We start from the raw sequence: 18,477 nt of genomic DNA on the forward strand, positions 1-18,477 counted from the left end.
TCACATTTCTCTCCTCTTGGCAGCAGACAAAACAGTTTCCTCAAAATAAGTGAAGTGAATTCCATTGGCTCAGTTTTGATTTTAGTGAAAGACAGTACCTCAAACTTGTTGGCTAGGGTGTTCGGTACAACACCCTGAGTCCTCTCTGGTCCCCATCCACCCCATACAGGACACCTAGATCTACCACCGACACGCCTCTCACAGTCAAGTGGACGAGTAATGATAGATCCTACACTTTCTGCAGGGGAGACAGAATCAACAGGAGAGGATAATACTTGAGGTACCTCTGATACAGGTATCACAGATACACAACTCTTGGGAGCTTTTCCAACATAACAGTTCACAGCAGCTGACAATCATTTGACAGTTGTCAGGACAGCTGATTACAATTGTTGACCAAATCATGCTGTGTTTCAGAACAGCATTCACAATGTGGCTGCATTTTGGCTGGTACAATATGTTATAAGGCAGTGAAAAAATAACTTTAAATTAAGCCCACTGATCATTTTTTAATCTGTTGAGCTAAAAAGTTGCTAATTCCCTGCAAGAATTGATGTAAATATACAAAACAAGATTTCTATTAAGGCAACACAAAAACCTGTGGTAAAAATTACTAGTTTCATAAAATGTTTTGAGATTAATTATAGCCACTAGCAAACTCAAAAACAGTTAATTTATGATAAATGCAGATAATATATAGGGCTACACCTCTTTAGAGGAAAACTAGATGTAACACAATATTTTAGTAAGAATATCTGCTACAGTAACTGTCACAAACACTCATTTACTACAGATTGTTTGTAGATTATGCCAGGATAATGCTAGCTTCTGAAAATTCTCAAAATCGTACATTTATTTGCATTGAAATTCAGGGGTGCTGTATTCTTTAGAAGAACTGTGAACCACAAATGCTGATTTGCTATAAAATAAGTTATGTATACAGAACAATCATTTTGTAAATAAAATAGAAAGAAGCTTCCACATGGGAAAAATATATTAAAAACAAAGATTCCAAGACTTACCAAGCGGGAAAGTGCCGGCAGACAGGCACAATGAACAAAACACACAAACACACACACAGAATTACTAGCTTTCGCAACCGATGGTTGCTTCTTCAGGAAGGAGAGGGAAAGACGAAAGGATGTGGGTTTTAAGGGAGAGGGTAAGGAGTCATTCCAATCCCGGAAGCGGAAAGACTTCCCTTGGGGAAAAAAAGGACAGGTGTACACTCGCGCGCGCGCGCGCACACACACACACACACACACACACACACACACACACACACACACACACACACACACACACAGATCTCCATCCGCACTTCCTGAAGAAGCAACCATCGGTTCCGAAAGCTAGTAATTCTGTGTGTGTGTTTGTGTGTTTTGTTCATTGTGCCTGTCTGCCGGCACTTTCCCGCTTGGTAAGTCTTGGAATCTTTGTTTTGAACAATCATTTTGGTAATTTATGAAAATATATTTTCATTAAGTGTCTGAAAATTCTCAAAAAATTCTATTTCTCATATAATTCTACAATGAAATAAGAGAATGACTGTTTTGTACGAGGACAAGCCTACTGTCCTCATATATTTTAAAAGAGCACAATTAAGTTTAAGGCTACAAATGACTATCATGGCACTCACAAATGTTCACAATTTTGCAACATATCACAAAACAAATGAGAACTGACACGAACAAACAAAAGAGTGTGCAGAGGCAATGGAAACAGTAAAATGTACAAATCTAAAACTTCAAATCAGCACATGAATCTTGTACATCTGGTCTCACACAAAGGAAAATATTGAAGTCAGCTTTTATACATAAAAAAATGTGCATATTGCACAGATTTTTCGTGTAGCTGTTTCTGTGCACACTTCCTGTGTATTCCAGAAAATCCTAGTATATAGTAATATTGTCTGACATTACAAAACAGTAAATGTGTCAGCCTTTGTCACATAATGCAAAAAAATGCTTGACGGGCAACATTTACCACAAAACAACTGAGATGTTGAGGGGCAACTGAACCTACCAACACCGGATGTTGGCTTTATCCCATAACCTTATGATGATGTGGCATGTGACATCACAGTGCACAAACAGAAAGAGACTGGAACACAGACAACATTTCTTCTACATTTATATTAGTTTTTGACATGTAGGTTGTGGTTGCAGACTGAAATGTAGTCTACCCCAAAGACTAGTGTAGGTTAGAAGGTGACAATTTGGTTATGAGGTGGCAAAGGAAACAAACATGATTACAGAATCTTTGATGTGGTGATATAGTGATCTGTAGTGTAGCCCAATGTCTATGTTAGATTGAAGGATGATAGTTTTGTTGTGAGTTGGAAAAGTGGTATCAAATAACTTTTGTTAATTCCTAGAAAGTGCTGATTTTTTTCATCAATATCCCTCAAAAGAATCTCTCTACTTCTTTCTACACTGTAGTTCCATACTGCTTCCTTATGACGAGTGATTGATTATCCTCAGATTACTTTTTTCTTCTGTACAGAATTTCCTGTCACTATATTTACTTGTAGTGTATATAGCTGAATCAGTCTATGCTATGTAAGATATCTTTTGTATGTATAAGGAGAGATAAAAAGTTTCTATTTGAAGATAGCACAGTCCAGAATTGGTATGCCAATCAGGCAAAATCGTCCTGATCATTAAGGCAATCATCCCAGTGACACACCAAGGTGAAGATAACCGTTCGGTAAAATGCCGTGTACAGCGTGTGAAGAAGTGCCTGCTGCACATCCTCTCCGTGACAGAAATTGTCTACCCTTCAGTGCCTTTTTTAGGAAGTCAAAGGGATGTTAATCACATGGAGAGAGATCAGGACTCTAGGGCAGGTGCTCAAGCATCGATAATCTGTGAGGGTGCCTTCCCTGATCGACGAGCATCTTATGTCGAACTGTGACCAGCATGGAACTTGGTGCGCCTTTCCACAATGGCGGTTTTTGACAGACATGCTGCTCCATACACTTTCTTCAATGGATGTTTACCAGTGTCTGTCCTTCAGCAGTTAAGAAAAAAAGCTAACAGCACAGTGTTCCTGTTTGGATGCATTTGATAACACCACCATAGTTCACATTTCATAATTTACCACATGAATGTCAGAAAGACATGACTGTCACACTAGCCCCATGCCTACATATTGGTGCTTATCTATCCACAATAGAATCAGACTATGTTGCATATATGCTGCAGCAATGTTCTCGACTTTTTGATTGCCCCCTTATAGACGTTAGTGCATGCAGCCTGACCAAAGCAATGGCTTCAAGGCCACATAGTTGCAATACCTGGGTTTGTCCATCTTGATAGTGTCAAGGAAAATAAATTTTCATTTTCAAAATACACTGTTTTGTCTTTATCCTGTAATTTATACCATTGATACTATCGTAACATTCAGTGATACTCATGCAAAGTCATGTTATTGATTTACATTTATCATCATTATTTCTATATAAGTTTGGTTTTATTCTAAATGCGTGACTTCTTAATAATGTAGCAATTTCATTTTCTATTAACTGAATAACTGTATAGCATGAGCATTTAATGAAAACAGAGTCTGGCCAAAAGTTTAGTTTGTTTGTTTTCAGTTATTCAGATCATGCTCTATTAATTGTCATGTATAAGAGGGGTGGGAGGACTGTGCAGTTACGACCCTCCGCCACACACCGTCAGGTGGCTTGCAGCGTATGGATGTAGATGTAGAAGTGTAGGGTAAGATGGAACAGTTTTTTATGTGCTGATATAGAACAGAAATTTGACACAGATAAATGTTTTAATTTGTTTCTTCAGAACAGAAATTTGATGGAGATAAATGTTTTAGTTTGCTTCTTCAGAACAGAAATTTGATATGGACAAATGTAGTTCACCGTTCTGTCATCAGTCTTCATGACCTGTTAGAAAATAAAACACCAAGGAGATGGAGGAATTATTTTCAAGTCAGCTGTTTAAATTTCTTTCATCTTTTTAATTAATAATAAGGTCTATGTACAGTTAGTATGCAGATTTGTCCAAGTGAACATACAGTACACTCAGCTATTACTTTTCCTATACACAAGGGCATAGGCCAAACAAGTACAACATTGGGTAGGAATCAGTATCCCATTTCTGCTTAGTAATAAACAGTTCTAAAGACAAAGGAATCCGTGGACCCACTCACAGGCCTTATATTGTTGCAGTCCAAGGCCTTTGTGCATTGTCTCGGATGCCTGTTACATAATAAGAATTGCACAGTTTTTATAAATGAGACTTACAAGTTATTAAGTATTGCTTCCTTCTTAGTCAGGTAAAAACCTCTGAAAAAATATCTTGTCTTCACCATGGCATAAAGCGCCACACTCTTCACGCGCTCTTCTTTATATATTTACATATGAGAATCAAAGGGCATGCATGTGACTGTACAGAACATTACATATGTATATATATAGTTTTGCTTTTGACAAACAATTATAGTGTGATACATTTAAAAAAATAAAATATAGGGGCATAAAGATACAAATAAAAATTCGTAATCAAACATCTACAATCAAAGGTACATATAATTTTTTATAATACACATTAAATGAAAACTTTCGAAAATTTCACTTACAAGAAAACATTAGCATATAAGATTTATTAATTAATTTCACATTAAAACAGTGATAAAAATTCACTGAAATGACAATAAGAGACATATCTGTCACATTATTAAGCACCAAAGGCAGAAGCTTTTATGGATACACAGTAGAAAATAAAAGGCTTAAGCCTCTTCATATTCATACTAGAGCACATACAAGCTCCGTAACCTAAATGTCACTGTTGCGGCTAGACAAATGCCAGCATTATTTCCTCCTTACAACAAAAACAACTTTAACAGCACTGAGGAAACCATTCAAGGAAAACAATGTCTCACTATGAAATTTTGCAGTTGAGTCAATTCTACAATATTTCTAGTGCAATGCAAAAAATCACAGACACTGAAAGTTTCCGTTGTCTATATATTGCAGAGACATAAGCACAATGAGGAACAGTTCCACTTTCTTCCTTGAAGTCTTTCTATGTGGATACATTCCACAGCCTCACTATAAACAGCTTTCTATCAAATGTACATGCCTGAAGTACTCTCATTGCACGCCATGTTGTGTTAAATCTTGCAGACAATTCATGCATTTGAGGAACTCACAGTGTTTATATTTTGCACCACATTTAATTTTGTTCCTCCAGCATCAACATCTACCCTGTTTCTGCATGTCAGCATAATATTTATTTTACACCACAAGACACAGTGATTCCTGCTTTTGCAATCCAGCCTGCATAAGTACGAAACACTTTCACCTTACATAAAATCACTCTTAACCAGTCTTCTTAATTGTGTTAATGTTGTAGGCCTATACATTCATTTTTTTTAAAAAATGCGATTAACAATTGCCATTGTGAGATTCCAAATTATTTAATGTTTAGTATGCCATGATCTGCAAGAAAAGGGCTCATAAAAATGCAATAATGGTGTTAAAATGTCCACCATGTCCATAAATAAAAAATAACTTTAACATATTTACAGTCTCAAAAAATGTTCCTTCCAGTCTGTACAATTATTTGTTTTTCAGTCATACATGGAATATTGCTTTTTTTCTAACGTGATTTGAATACCATTATACTCCATGTGTCGCACATATTAAAGTTCTTGCACACAAAATCATCAACAGCCTTATTTAAAAATACATATTACTTCTGTGAAATTCACACACATGCTATTCAACAGTGTCTGCTTAGTCCTAAGCTATTCATTTAGCAACAATTAAAGTTTGATCATGATGCCTGTTGGTTACAAAAAGTGAACTGTGAAATGACTAGTGGTTGAATATGGAAAATATGGACAAGATTTCAAGTATGGTAATAACTGACCTCAGCTTTATTAAGTGTCCCAATTACTTGTGGCATTACAAAAGGTCATTTTTTCTTAAATGGGTGTATCATTAACATCTTCATGGATGAGTTTGTATTTTCTATCCTGGCACTACAAAAGTTTTGTGATATTAGAGTTTTTCAGGGGGATTAGCTTGTGGTCACTGTCATGGATGTTTTACTTGACCATCCCAATAAGATGCAAGGTACGAATTGAGGGGGGGGGGGGGGGGGCAGGTAGCAAGGGGTTTCAGATAACTGCAGTAGTTTGATGAATCTTCAACTTGGAACAAAATAAATGTACCTCTGCGCTACTGGCTTCCAAACTAATGTATTATTGTAAACAAATTGAAAAAAAAAAAGGACAGACCCTTTCACTTGTGACTTAAGATGTAGAGTGTCTGTTTGTGTTGTCTGACTTTCAAGACTTGTGGTCATAACACCAAGCTTTAAGTGCAGATGTTTAAAGGAATTGATGATTGTGGATATTTTGTGCATCACGAGTCATGCCTGTGCCAGCGTAACCTGCGATTTCCACTCTTCCGTCGTTTACGTTTTGTATCTCGACGGAAAGCTACATTTCCAGGATCATCAGCAAGTTGCGGGTAGCGGTGTACACTATGAATATCAACCCCTTCATAGCCATCCACTCGTCCATGCAGTACTAAATCTTCCTTTTCTTCTTCAGTCCAATCACCACGACCCTGGAAGCCGGCAGCAACAAGTTGTTTCTCTAGTTCCCATGCTCTCTCCACAGCTCTCTTATGGGCATGTTTCAGTATTCGATGTCTTTCTTGTTCTGGATCTGCACCATACCTAATAAAGACTGCAGCATCAGGATTGTGAAGTCTCAGTTCCTTAGTGCCACTACTACCATGTTCTGCTGATTCATGTGCTGAGATATTGAACATACCACCTAACCTTCGCAGTTCTTCTTGGTCATCTCTTATCTTCAAGATGTTGTCTTTGACAAAATAAAACACATCTTGATCATGAAGACTGAAATGCAGATCAAGAAAGTAAGAATTGTTGAAAACTGATGTCACAACATCCTGCACAACGCTATTGACGCCTTCAACAACACTGACAATAGCACGACCCGACACACGAGAGATGAGAACACCTTCTCCAAACACAGCTCTTCTATACGCTACTCTTGGGAGTAAGTTTCTTGTCTTTGGCTCCATTTTCAGCAGTGGCTTGGGAACAAAACCTAAGTCCCGGAATTTTTCGTTCACTCTGTCCACAATGCATTGCAATCCAGACATTACACCAAATTCAGGGGACAATTGGCGTGAAGTGACCATTGCTTGTGGTTGGTACACTGTGCGAGCTGTGTAGGATGATCCAAGCATACTGTCGATGTCGTAACCATAAAGTTTTAACCAACTTGGAAGATCTGAAAATAAAAAGTATCTTGGAATATAGTTTTTATTTTAACAACTAATAAAAACTAATTAAATACTTTTTTTTACATCAGTAATAACAATTAGATCTAGTAAAGAAAAAATTAAAAAACCATAACAATTATTACTTAACTTTATTTCTTATTTTATTTTACTTTACTTTTTTAGGGGAAAGAGTAGGGAGGTTCTACATGACAACCAGTTTTCGATTATAAGGCAACATAAATTGTTTTGTAAAACATTTTGTTATGCAGTTACAGCTTTCACTGGAAGTAAAACATCCATACCAGGAATCAATATGGGAAATATATTGTAAACTAATGAAACAGTTTCATATGAATCAACAGATACATGTGTGTGTGTGTGTGCAGATATTAAATAGCTTGTACATGAATGATGGGCTTGTTGCAACTTCTAAATCTATGTAGTTTTATTTCTGAAAAACTTACTAGAGATAACAAAAACTGCACGTATTGCTGCAACTACATTCTAAGAATGTAACAGTACATTTGTTTTATTGTAGTCTGCATATGTAAGGTGTCAAGTTTGTTTTCCCATTCATTGTTTCCTAACATCTGATTACTGCACAACTTGCTAAGCAAGTTAGGATTTTTTAAATAAATTATGGATCTCATTGTTGTAGCTACACATTAGTTAAGCATAATGCTAGATTTCTTTTCTGATTTTATTCCAGGGAATTATCGAAACTTTATTCACTAGTGCATTAGTAATTGTTTTGAATCAAAGGAAAATTCAGTTGAGAAAACTAATAAATTAATAAATAAATTGCATTGTCACTTACCTGTCATGTAATTGATGACATGCCTGGGATTAATTGGGTCATTGTTGTTAAACCTGTAGATGAAAATATCAGTTGGTGTTGTGAGTTGGTTTGCCATTTCTTCCCATGCTGGAGTCATCCACTGGCCAACAACTGGATCATAAAGTCTCTTCTTTATGTACACAAGACCAGTATTTGGGTCAAAAAGGCCACCATGGAAGTCTACAGGAAGGTAGAAGTCTGGATTGGAATCCTTGGTTACTTTTCCAAATGGTGTACGTCTAATTTCCTTGATTATGTTTCCATTTGTGTCATACAGTGCTAGAGGGGAACCATTTTGATCTGAAGCAACATAAAAGCGCTGTTCTGAGGTTTCAACGGTAATTAGAATTTGCCGTTCATCATAAAGTAATCTGAATGTGCGTCCAGATTTCGGAAAATGAACATGAGAAATTAGATCAGGTGTGCTTGGATTTGCATAGAAATACTGAGTAACATTGCCTCGTTCATCATGCCAAGACACCATTCTTCCTCTATCATCATAAAAGTACCATGTTTGAAATTTATCTCTTTCAAAGGCGTGAATTAATTGGGCTCGTGAATTATAGCGATATTTCTGTTCTCCTCTCCTCACAACAAATCCTCGACCATCATAGCTGTTGAATTCAACATCGCCATACTGCACAACTCTGTCTCCACTGTCATAACCAAGTGAGATCTTTTCTCCTTGTTCAATTACACCAATAACATTGCCATTTTCATCATAAACATATTTCCAGTTACTGTCACCTACAACTTCCATTACATGTCCATCTGCGTTGTAAGTAACTTTGTCTGTGATAGTAACTCGCCCAATTGTAAATTTTTGTGCCTTAATCCTGTTCCGGTTGTCATACTCTAGTTCCATTCTGTAAACATCAAATGTTTTAATGTTTATAAGTATTGACTTTATCCTTCCATGATTGTCATAATCAGTGATGCTGAAAAACTGTTTACTTGTATCCTGCATCACAGAGCGATTGAAAGTGTTCCTGTAAATACGCAGATCTGTCACTCCTTCAAGCATGCCCAAATTTTGATTGTATTTCAACCTCAACTGTGGAAGCTCTTTTCCATTTATTTCAACATCAATGCCTGATATTCTTGCATTGCCATCATATTGATAACGAAAATGTGCATTGTCCAGTCCACTTTTACTGCCAAATTTAAGTCTTTCATCTTTCAAAATTCCAGCATGGTAGCGATATTCTTGTTTCAGTTCAAAGTTTGGTTCCACAATGTCAATACTTTTCACCAAACTTGTAGTTTCTTGGTAATTGTAATGGATAGATGACAGACCTGCAAGAACTGTTTCAAGTTTGCCGCTCTGATCGTACACATAGGCAACTTTACCAGACTGATGTGGGTAAACTTTTGCTAGAATCTGGCCATCATCATTGTATAAAATTTCATATGGGTGCCGATTCATTGGTGAGAAATACTGATATTTGAAGAATCCAAGGGATGTCTGTAAAGAAAAGGCATGGATATGGCCTCTGGGTGTTGTAAGTGATTGCAGTGCTCCGGCTTCATCATACTGCAGCAAGTAGTCACTTCCTCGTGGTGTTGTGACTTTCAGTGGCTGTGAAGAAAATGAAAATAGATTAATTATAGATTTAGTAAATTTATAATACAGTGTATAATTATGTAATGCAAATTTTATATCTTTTTTATTACTTAATATATATCACATTAAATTTTTTAAGCTCTTTGCGAAATACATAAAAAACAAGTAACTCAGTTTTCATACCAGGCTGCTAAACATATCCTTGAATGCATAAATCATTGATGATCCATCACCATAACGAATTTGATTGAGACGCCCAGCTCTGTCAAATGCGTAACTTTCATTGAGTTCTCCCCATCTCCAGCTTGTAAGGCGACTAAATCTGTCATACTCAAGTTCGACACCAGCAAATATCCCATTCCTGCAAAAAATTTAGTGTTTTTTTTAATATGTTGGTATGTTTTATTCTTACATTAGCATATTTTTGGGTGATTGTGGCTGAAGTAATGAGTTTATTTAGGAAGAAAATGGCTGAAAAGGTTAGCAAAAGAGATTAACAAATACAGAGGGAAAAATGTAGACACTCTTTGATAGTCAATATCTTTGGACCAGAAGACATATTTGTGTGGTAGTGTAGCCCATTCTTTTCTCGAAAGATCTTGACGAGCAATTTCCAGCAGATGACAGAGCAGCAATGAATGATGTAAGATTGTCATTTGAGCAATACCGGGCCATCGTATTGAAGTGGTACTGGAAGTCGGGAAAACATGATGGAGGTACAACCTTTAAGTGACATAATGTATACAGAACTCAACCAACAACATGTACAATTCATCATATTCGGGATAAATTTGAAGCCAAAGGTACCGTTCAGGATGTGTGTAAGGAAATGTCTGGCTGACCAAAAACATCCAGCTTCCTGCACTGCTGTGTTGCAACATTTTACTGAATCACCTCAAAAATCTGTGAAGCAGGGTGCATATGAAAGTGGGGTAAGCCAATCAAGCCTACAATGACTTCTAAAGGCTGCAAAGTGGAAAGTGTACATTCCAAGATGGCTTCACACTATGAATGAGGACAACCCGTATTGAAGGATCTAGTTCTGTGAGTAGTTTGAAGGCACACTTCGCGAGGATGAACAGTTTGCAGGGATGGCTAAAACTACAAATGGCTCTGAACACTATGGGACCTAACATCTGTGGTCATCAGCCCCTTTGCAGCTGGATGGTTATCTGATCTGACGAGGTGCAATTCAAACTGAACAGTACTGTAAACAGCCACAATTGCATATACTGGGCTCTTGAAAATACTCACATTCATGTGGACAAACATGTTAATCTACCAAGTGCTAATGTGTGGTGTGGTTTGTTATCATGCAGTTTGACTTGCCCATTCTTCCTTAAAGGTACCGTAACTGGTGAGATGTATCTTCATATGCTGAAAACATCAATTTTACCTGCCTTCTGAGAGATGTTTGGAAATAAAAGATTTTACCTACAACAAGATGATGCCCTGCCTCATTACCATAGAGATGTCAGAGCCTATGTGGATGAAAATCTACCAGAGTGATGTACAAGTCAAAGAGGGACTGTTGAATACCCACTACAGTCTCCTGACCCTACGCTTCTTGACTTCTACCCAAGGAGGACCATGGAAAATGAAGTTTACTAACAGAAGCCAGCTATGCTAAACAAGATACAAGAAACCATCAAGGCATCCTGTGTGGCTATCGCACCGGCACCACTGACAGCCATAGTTCAGTCAACAGTTCAGCACATCAAAGTTATCTAGCTGCTAATGGGGGTCACTTTGAACGCATAAAATAATCCTCACCCCCCATGCAAGGATTGTAACGATATGTTACTTTGTTCCTTTCATATTAACTATCAAAGAGTGTCTACATTTTTCTGGACCCCTCTATATCTCCTATAGCTGTTGTAACAGTAACATCAGCTGGTAAAAAAAAGTAAAAGATAACAGTTGGTTGCAGAGAGGAAGATGAATCCCTAACATTATTACTACACAGTAATGAGGAAGAGAAACTGTTGTAACTACACTGACCCAGTAAATTTTTGCAGTCATGCTCCAGGAATGTGAAGTGTATAAGTGGATATTGAAAGACGTAACAATTTTACAATTAATGCAAACTAGTGATTTTTAATTAAACTATTTTGATAGTACCTATTTATAAAGAGACCTATGTAAATTCAAGGCACCTGTCACATTACAAAAAGAACTGTTTTAAAAATGAAGGCAGCCATGGATAATTTAATGGATGATCCTGACAATGGCTGAAAATGACTGACAGAAACCACAGAAAATGCAAAGCACGATGATTGGACAGGCATTCGAGTCCTACCTTTCCTGAATTCCATCACCTGGCTTTGATGACTTATGAAGAATGAAAACACTCAGTGGGCTGTTTGTCAATCACAAGCCATATGCCACTAGTCTTCAAAATGGTGCTTCTGTCTTAAACTAATTTAGTTAGGTCTGTAACACTCCAATGTCTGCTTGTGGTTGTGTACGTGCAGATGGATATGTGTGTGTGTGTGTGTGTGTTTGTATACCTGTCCTTTTCCCCCCCTAAGGTAAGTCTTTCTGCTCCCAGGATTGGAATGACTCCTTACCCTCTCCCTTAAAACCCACATCCTTTTGTCTTTCCCTCTCCTTCCCTCTATCCTGATAAAGCAACCGTTGGTTGCGAAAGCTTGAATTTTGTGTGTAAGTTTGTGCGTCTATCAACCTGCCAGCACTTTCGTTTGGAAGTCACATCATCTTTGTTTTTATATGTGTGTGTGTGTGTGTGTGTGTGTCATTGTGTGAGAGAGATCTATTTTTGACAAAGGTCTTGTTGGCCGGAAGCTTACATTGTGATAGTCTTTTTGTTGTGACTGTCCATGATTCAGCATCTATGCTATACAGCGAGTAGCGACTTTCCTTTTCATAATATTGTTATATTCCATCCGTATTTCCATTGTTTGAATGTAACACACTGATAGCTGACTATCAATTTAAGCATAAATAATGGTTGCACATAATGTTTTTATACAATGCACCAACATATATTACTTTCTAGAGGCATCTTGTGTAAATAATGTACTGTGGAAATCTCCACAGAAAAATCAGTTTTATAGGCTGTTGAACTTTTGACAAGAGGTTGGAAAGGATCTGCTCTCTTATTCTTTAAATAATTATCTGACAACAATTTAGGTTCTTAAAGAAATATAGAAAACCAGTTTGGATTCTGTACTTCCTTAGTGATGTGAAACAGAAATGCCAAATTTTGAACACATTTCCTTATAAAACATACTACCTGTGAAACACAATCCCATATAAAACAAAAGAACCTTTTCAGAATTGTGTTTGTTATCTACCATAAGGAGTTAACATCAGTACCATACTGAATTGGCAAAAACATGTTGATCATGACTGTGAAAGAATATCATTAGTCCCTTCCCTCACATGGAATCTATAAGATAATTATTTGTCAATAACGACAGCTATTTCGGTGTAAATAATAAATGCTGGTTGAAGGACTTGGTTCAGATATTTGTTTGAGAAAATAAATAAATAAATAAAAAATAAACAAATAAAAGAAATCATTACACCTTCCCTAAACATCAAAAGACAAAAGAGATTACATTCCATAAATTCATGGTAAACCAGCTTTTGTGGGATAGGACAACAAGAAAATGAATAAGGCAGCCTTCTGACTACAGCTCAGTTGTGGCACTCATATATGTTATTAACATGAGGAATTCAAGGTGTATTCAGACAGTGCTTTGCCTACATAACAACAGGTGTCCCAAAACTGAACCCAAGGTAATTTACGTATAAAAAAATATTGTGTAATTTTATTGGCAGCTGCAGTTGTAAGATACAACATGTTAGATTTGGCATTTTGTATTTTATAACCTGTTTTGTTTGTGTGGCAGTGTAACATTCCATGTCTTAACTAATATGAAAGTACAACATGATATTGAATAATTAACTATAATGAGACATCCCATGTTCATCTTGACAGAATTAAATTCACTTACTACCATATGCTGGATGCTGGAGTCATACAGAAATGGAACTATACCAGTACTGAATGTGGGAAACCTTGAACAGCACAGACAGCATATGAACACTATATTTCACAAATGTAGATAATTTTCAGAAGTGATGTACAACCACTGATTCTGTTTCCTATTATACTCATACTGAGCTGGTGTCTGAAATGACATCTTGTTGGTAGAATACGATACACATTTAACATAGACGAAAGAATTCATACTCAACATAGGGAACATGTACAGTAAATGTTAAATTTATTGCACTAACCTGGAACCCCATTTAACAGGGCGTGCAGTACGATCATAAGTGACATTCAGCAGTTCTACACGATCATCCATGAAAACAGCAACAGTGCCAGTTTCACGATCATATTCCATAGTTAACAGGTTCTCTCCATTGACTCTCAGTTTGCGTCCAACCTGCACAACTGATTTACCACCACTACCGCTTCCACCACTACTTCCAGCTCTCTTTCCACTGCCTGATGCACGTCTCATAAAATATCTCCATTCAAAACGGTTTGCCAGGTCTCCACCAACCTCTGTTCTCTGGCGTGCAGGAACAGGGAAACTTTCACCTAGAACCGGATCAATGTCAGATAATACTGGGTATGGCACTGTGTCTGTGGCTACAGCATGGGACCATGGTGTTGTACTGGCGACGCTACCATCTGCTAGTACCAGGATTCGATGTTCGGCATCACCTAAAAAAAGAGTGACAATTGTTAATCTTTTCAGAAATATAAATGAATCAGTGACTTGTTCAAATGCCTTTTATAAATTTTTTCATATTTTATGTAATACAATGTATTATAACATAGATTGTCCCACACTGTAATATTGTTCCTTAAGGAATTATGCAGAGTGTTAAGGCAGGCAGAAACTTAATTGTCATGTAGGACTGGAAGTCAATAATAGTAAAAGTATGAGAAGGACAAATCATTAGAGAACATGGACTGGAAGAAAGGAATGGAGCAGGAAGCCGCGTGGTAGAATTCTGCACAGAGCATTAGCTAATCATTATTAATGCTTGGTTTTAAAATTATAAAAAAGGTTGCACATGAAATAAACCTGTAGGCATAGGAAGGTTTCAAATAGATTATATAACGGTAAGAAAATATTCTGGAACCATATTCTAAACTGCATAACAATTGGGAAGTGGACTTCTGAGATGTAAGATAATACTGGGTATGGCACTGTCTCTGTGGCTCTGTTCTCTGATGAGTAGAAACAGGAAAACTTTCACCGAGAACAGGGTCAATGTCAGATAATACTGGGTATGGCACTGTGTCTGTGGCTACAGCAGGGGACCATGGTGTTGTACTGGTGACACTGCCATCTGCTAGTACCAGGATTCGATGTTCTGCGCCACCTGAAAAAAGTGTGACACGAATGGATAGATGAGAAGTGTAAGGATGTAGAAACACACATAATCAGGGGAAAGATAGATGCCACCTACAGGGAAATTAGGAAGACCATTGGAAAAAAACAGAAGTGGCAGCATCGCTATGAACTGCTGGTGAAAACTGAAGAAATTGCAAAAAATGTGGAAAATTAAGGAGATGGGACCTTGATAAGTTGAAAGTACCAGAGGTTGTTGAGAGTTTCACAGTAAGCAATAGGTACTGATTGGCTGAAACAGAGTAAAGTAACATACTAGAGTACATATGGGTAGCCTTGGTAGTTGAAATAGTGAAGGCGCCAGAGGATCAAATCAGGAAAAAGACAAAAGCCAGTAAAAATCCATGGAAAATGCATGAGATATTGAATCTAATTGACAAAAGAAGAAAATATAAAAAATGCGGCATGTGAACCAATACAAGTGATTATAATTGTCTAAAATATTAGGTTGACATGAAGTGCAAAGCAGGAATGGATAGATGAGAAATGTAAGGATGCAGAAAACAACATAATTAGGGGAAAGATAGATGCCACCTACAGGAAAATTAGAAAGACCTTAGGAGAAAACAGAAGTGGCAGCATGAAAATTAAGAGCTCAGATCGCAAACCATTACTAAGAAAAGAAAGAAATGCTGAAAGGTGGAAGGAATATACTGAAGAGCTATACAGAAGGAAATAAACTTGAAGAAAATATTACAGAAAGGGAAGAGGAAGTAGATGAAGATCAACTGGGAGCTACGATACTGAATTTAACAGAGCACTGAAAGATGTAAGTTGAAAGAAGACCCTGTGAGAATTATTGAAATTCTTGGGAGAGCTGCCATAACAGGACTATTCCACATGGTGTGCAAAATTATGAGGAAGACAAAATACCCTCAGACTTCAAGAAAAATATAAAACTACAATTTCAATACAACAGATGCTGACAGGTTTGAATATTACCATGCCATCATTTTAATAAGTCATTGTTATATATTGAAATAAATTATTTACATACGAATAGAAAAGTTAGTAGAAGCTGATCTCAGGGATAGATTTTTTTATACTATTTATATTAAGTAATCTATATGATTTTATTCAGAAAATATTTGCAGTATTGTGGAGTCGTACAGTAAATTAATCTACTTTATTAGTATGCTGTTCTTTAAAACATAACAATTCAGAATCCATGCAAAAAATTACTTACCAACTTTTGTAACAACTGTTGATCCTTTTATTAACATTGAAACTGGTTTCCGGTTATTTTGTGTTACTTTCACTGTTGCTCCTTTCACACTGAGATCAAATGACAAACTAATAACTTTTCCTGTAGGAGTTATAGCAGAAGTTAGTCTTCCAAATTCATCATAGTTGTAAACATAGCTCCGGCCAGTGCTATCAAGTTTGGTCTTAAGAAGACCTGTTGGTCCATGATAGTCAAAAGTAACATTATAGTTGTCTGGTGTGCTTAATTCATGGAGCATTTTCATGCGTGACATTCTCAATCTACACTTTTGGCCTTTAGTATTTTCAATAGAATTCACTTGACTTGAATAGTCTCTCAGCAGGAAGACCTTGTTTCCAGCAGCATCTGTCACTGTGCTAAGTTTCCCATTGCTTGTATTTACATTGTATGTAAACAAATAACTTGTTTCTCCTGTGAGAATGTTGCGAGTTGCGATATGCTGACCGAAGCGATTGAACACATAAATCTCTTGAGTGTCAGGAGAATATATCTCATATTCTCTTGAGACACTGGCATCTGGGATACTTGCTGTCACTGAACGAATCCTGTAGTTTGCTTGATCACATATGTGCAATATTCCATCGGGAGTAACTGCGACAGAAGAAATTGTATTGAACTTTGAAGTGGATGCAAGGAAATGATCTTCCTCAAAACAATCACAGCCTCTATCTAGGCAATTGCATTTTGATTCCGCTCCAGCATAATGAGAAATTTTTCCATCTGTACCGATGATTCGCACCCTGTTTATTCTCTGAGAATCACTCTCAGCAACATAAAGGTCTCCAGATGGTCCAAATGCTATACTCTGGGGCATTACCAAGGTTGCATGTGTAGCAAGTTCAGTGTCATAGCCACCTGCTGGAGAGGGACAATGCAATGGGCGACCAGCTACAACTTTCACTCGACCATCTGGAGCCAACTGAAGGATCATATGGTCATCAATGATGTGAAGAGAATTGTCCAGAGGATTGATTGCAAGCTCTGTGGGCCAACGAAGGTGAACCTAGACATAAAAAACAAAAAAGAGGTAAGTACATAATATACACAAAATATGGTTAGAGCATCTATTAATGCTTATTGTTTGAAATGTTGGTTTCAGGAGAAGGAAGACAGAGACAAGAATGTGGACGTGTACTGTGAACATAAATGGATAGCTAGCTAAAGAGAAAGAGAAAGAGAAAGAGAAAGAGAGAGAGAGAGAGAGAGAGAGAGAGAGAGATTACCATTGTTGTTTATCAATATTTAATTATTATATACTCTCATATGGCAACTATTTGATAGTCTCACTTACCTTAGAAATGTTCAGAATGTAACCATATGTACAAATTAATTTGTGATGTGAATGTAAAAATGACTTGTTCCATATCAATACAATCTGTCGTGCACAATGATGCATAGAACATGTAACTAACTAACAGAAACTATTACTTTAATTTAGCATGGTAATAATATATGACTTTCATCTACATCCACATCTACAAGAATACTCAGCAAATCACACTGAAGTACCTGGGAGAGGGTTCACTGAACCACCTTCACAATAATTCTCTGTTATTCCACCCTTGATCAGTATGTGGAAAAAAATGAACACCTATATCTGTCTGTGTGAGCTCTGACTCCCTTTATTTTATGATGATGATGATGATTTCTCCCATGCAGGTTGGCATCAAGAAAATATTCTTGCATTTTAAGGAGAAAGTTGGTGATTGAAATGTCATAAGATCCCTCCGCCATGAGAAATACGTTTGTTTTAATGATGTCCACCCAAAATCCTGTATCATATTCATAACACAGGTTTTATTGTTGCATCAGAACAAAACTAAGCGACATTAGGAATAATGAAAGTGAGATATGTATTTTCCATTTATAAATTTACATTATATTTGTTGATGCATAAATAGAGGGCCCATAATCTGAAACTTCAAGCTTGCATATATTCCATCTTAATTCAGTAATGCACTCATTTTCTCTTCTCTAGCATGTGCACCTTCATATAACACAGTAACAAATAATGTTGGTTTTAAAATGTAATTTTTACCTTGGCTTGGTTAGATGAAAGTTGTTTTAGCTGCTTGGTGAAGCGAATATAAAACCCTGTTTGTCTGTTCTTCATTCTCTCCTTGAAACTCCCCCCCCCCCCCCCCCCCCTTCCATACCTCAGTCTGT

General features: G+C 36.9%; 1 protein-coding gene across 2 annotated transcripts in view; it reads right to left on the bottom strand.

Annotated features, from left to right (window-relative positions):
• Window positions 1-3,954: 3,954 nt before the first annotated feature.
• Window positions 3,955-18,477, bottom strand: part of LOC126282169 (teneurin-m) — a 1,262,550-nt gene continuing 1,248,027 nt past the window's right edge. For both annotated transcript variants that reach the window (XM_049981693.1, XM_049981694.1), the window contains 5 exons: window positions 16,273-17,314; window positions 13,954-14,389; window positions 9,868-10,045; window positions 8,100-9,699; window positions 3,955-7,290 (listed from right to left, as the gene is read on the bottom strand). In XM_049981693.1, the coding sequence (XP_049837650.1) occupies window positions 6,389-7,290; window positions 8,100-9,699; window positions 9,868-10,045; window positions 13,954-14,389; window positions 16,273-17,314 (4,158 nt within the window). In that variant the 3' untranslated portion in view covers window positions 3,955-6,388. The remainder of the gene's footprint in view (window positions 7,291-8,099; window positions 9,700-9,867; window positions 10,046-13,953; window positions 14,390-16,272; window positions 17,315-18,477) is intronic.

The sequence above is a fragment of the Schistocerca gregaria genome, chromosome 7, assembly GCF_023897955.1.
Source record: "Schistocerca gregaria isolate iqSchGreg1 chromosome 7, iqSchGreg1.2, whole genome shotgun sequence".
NCBI lineage: Eukaryota > Metazoa > Arthropoda > Insecta > Orthoptera > Acrididae > Schistocerca > Schistocerca gregaria.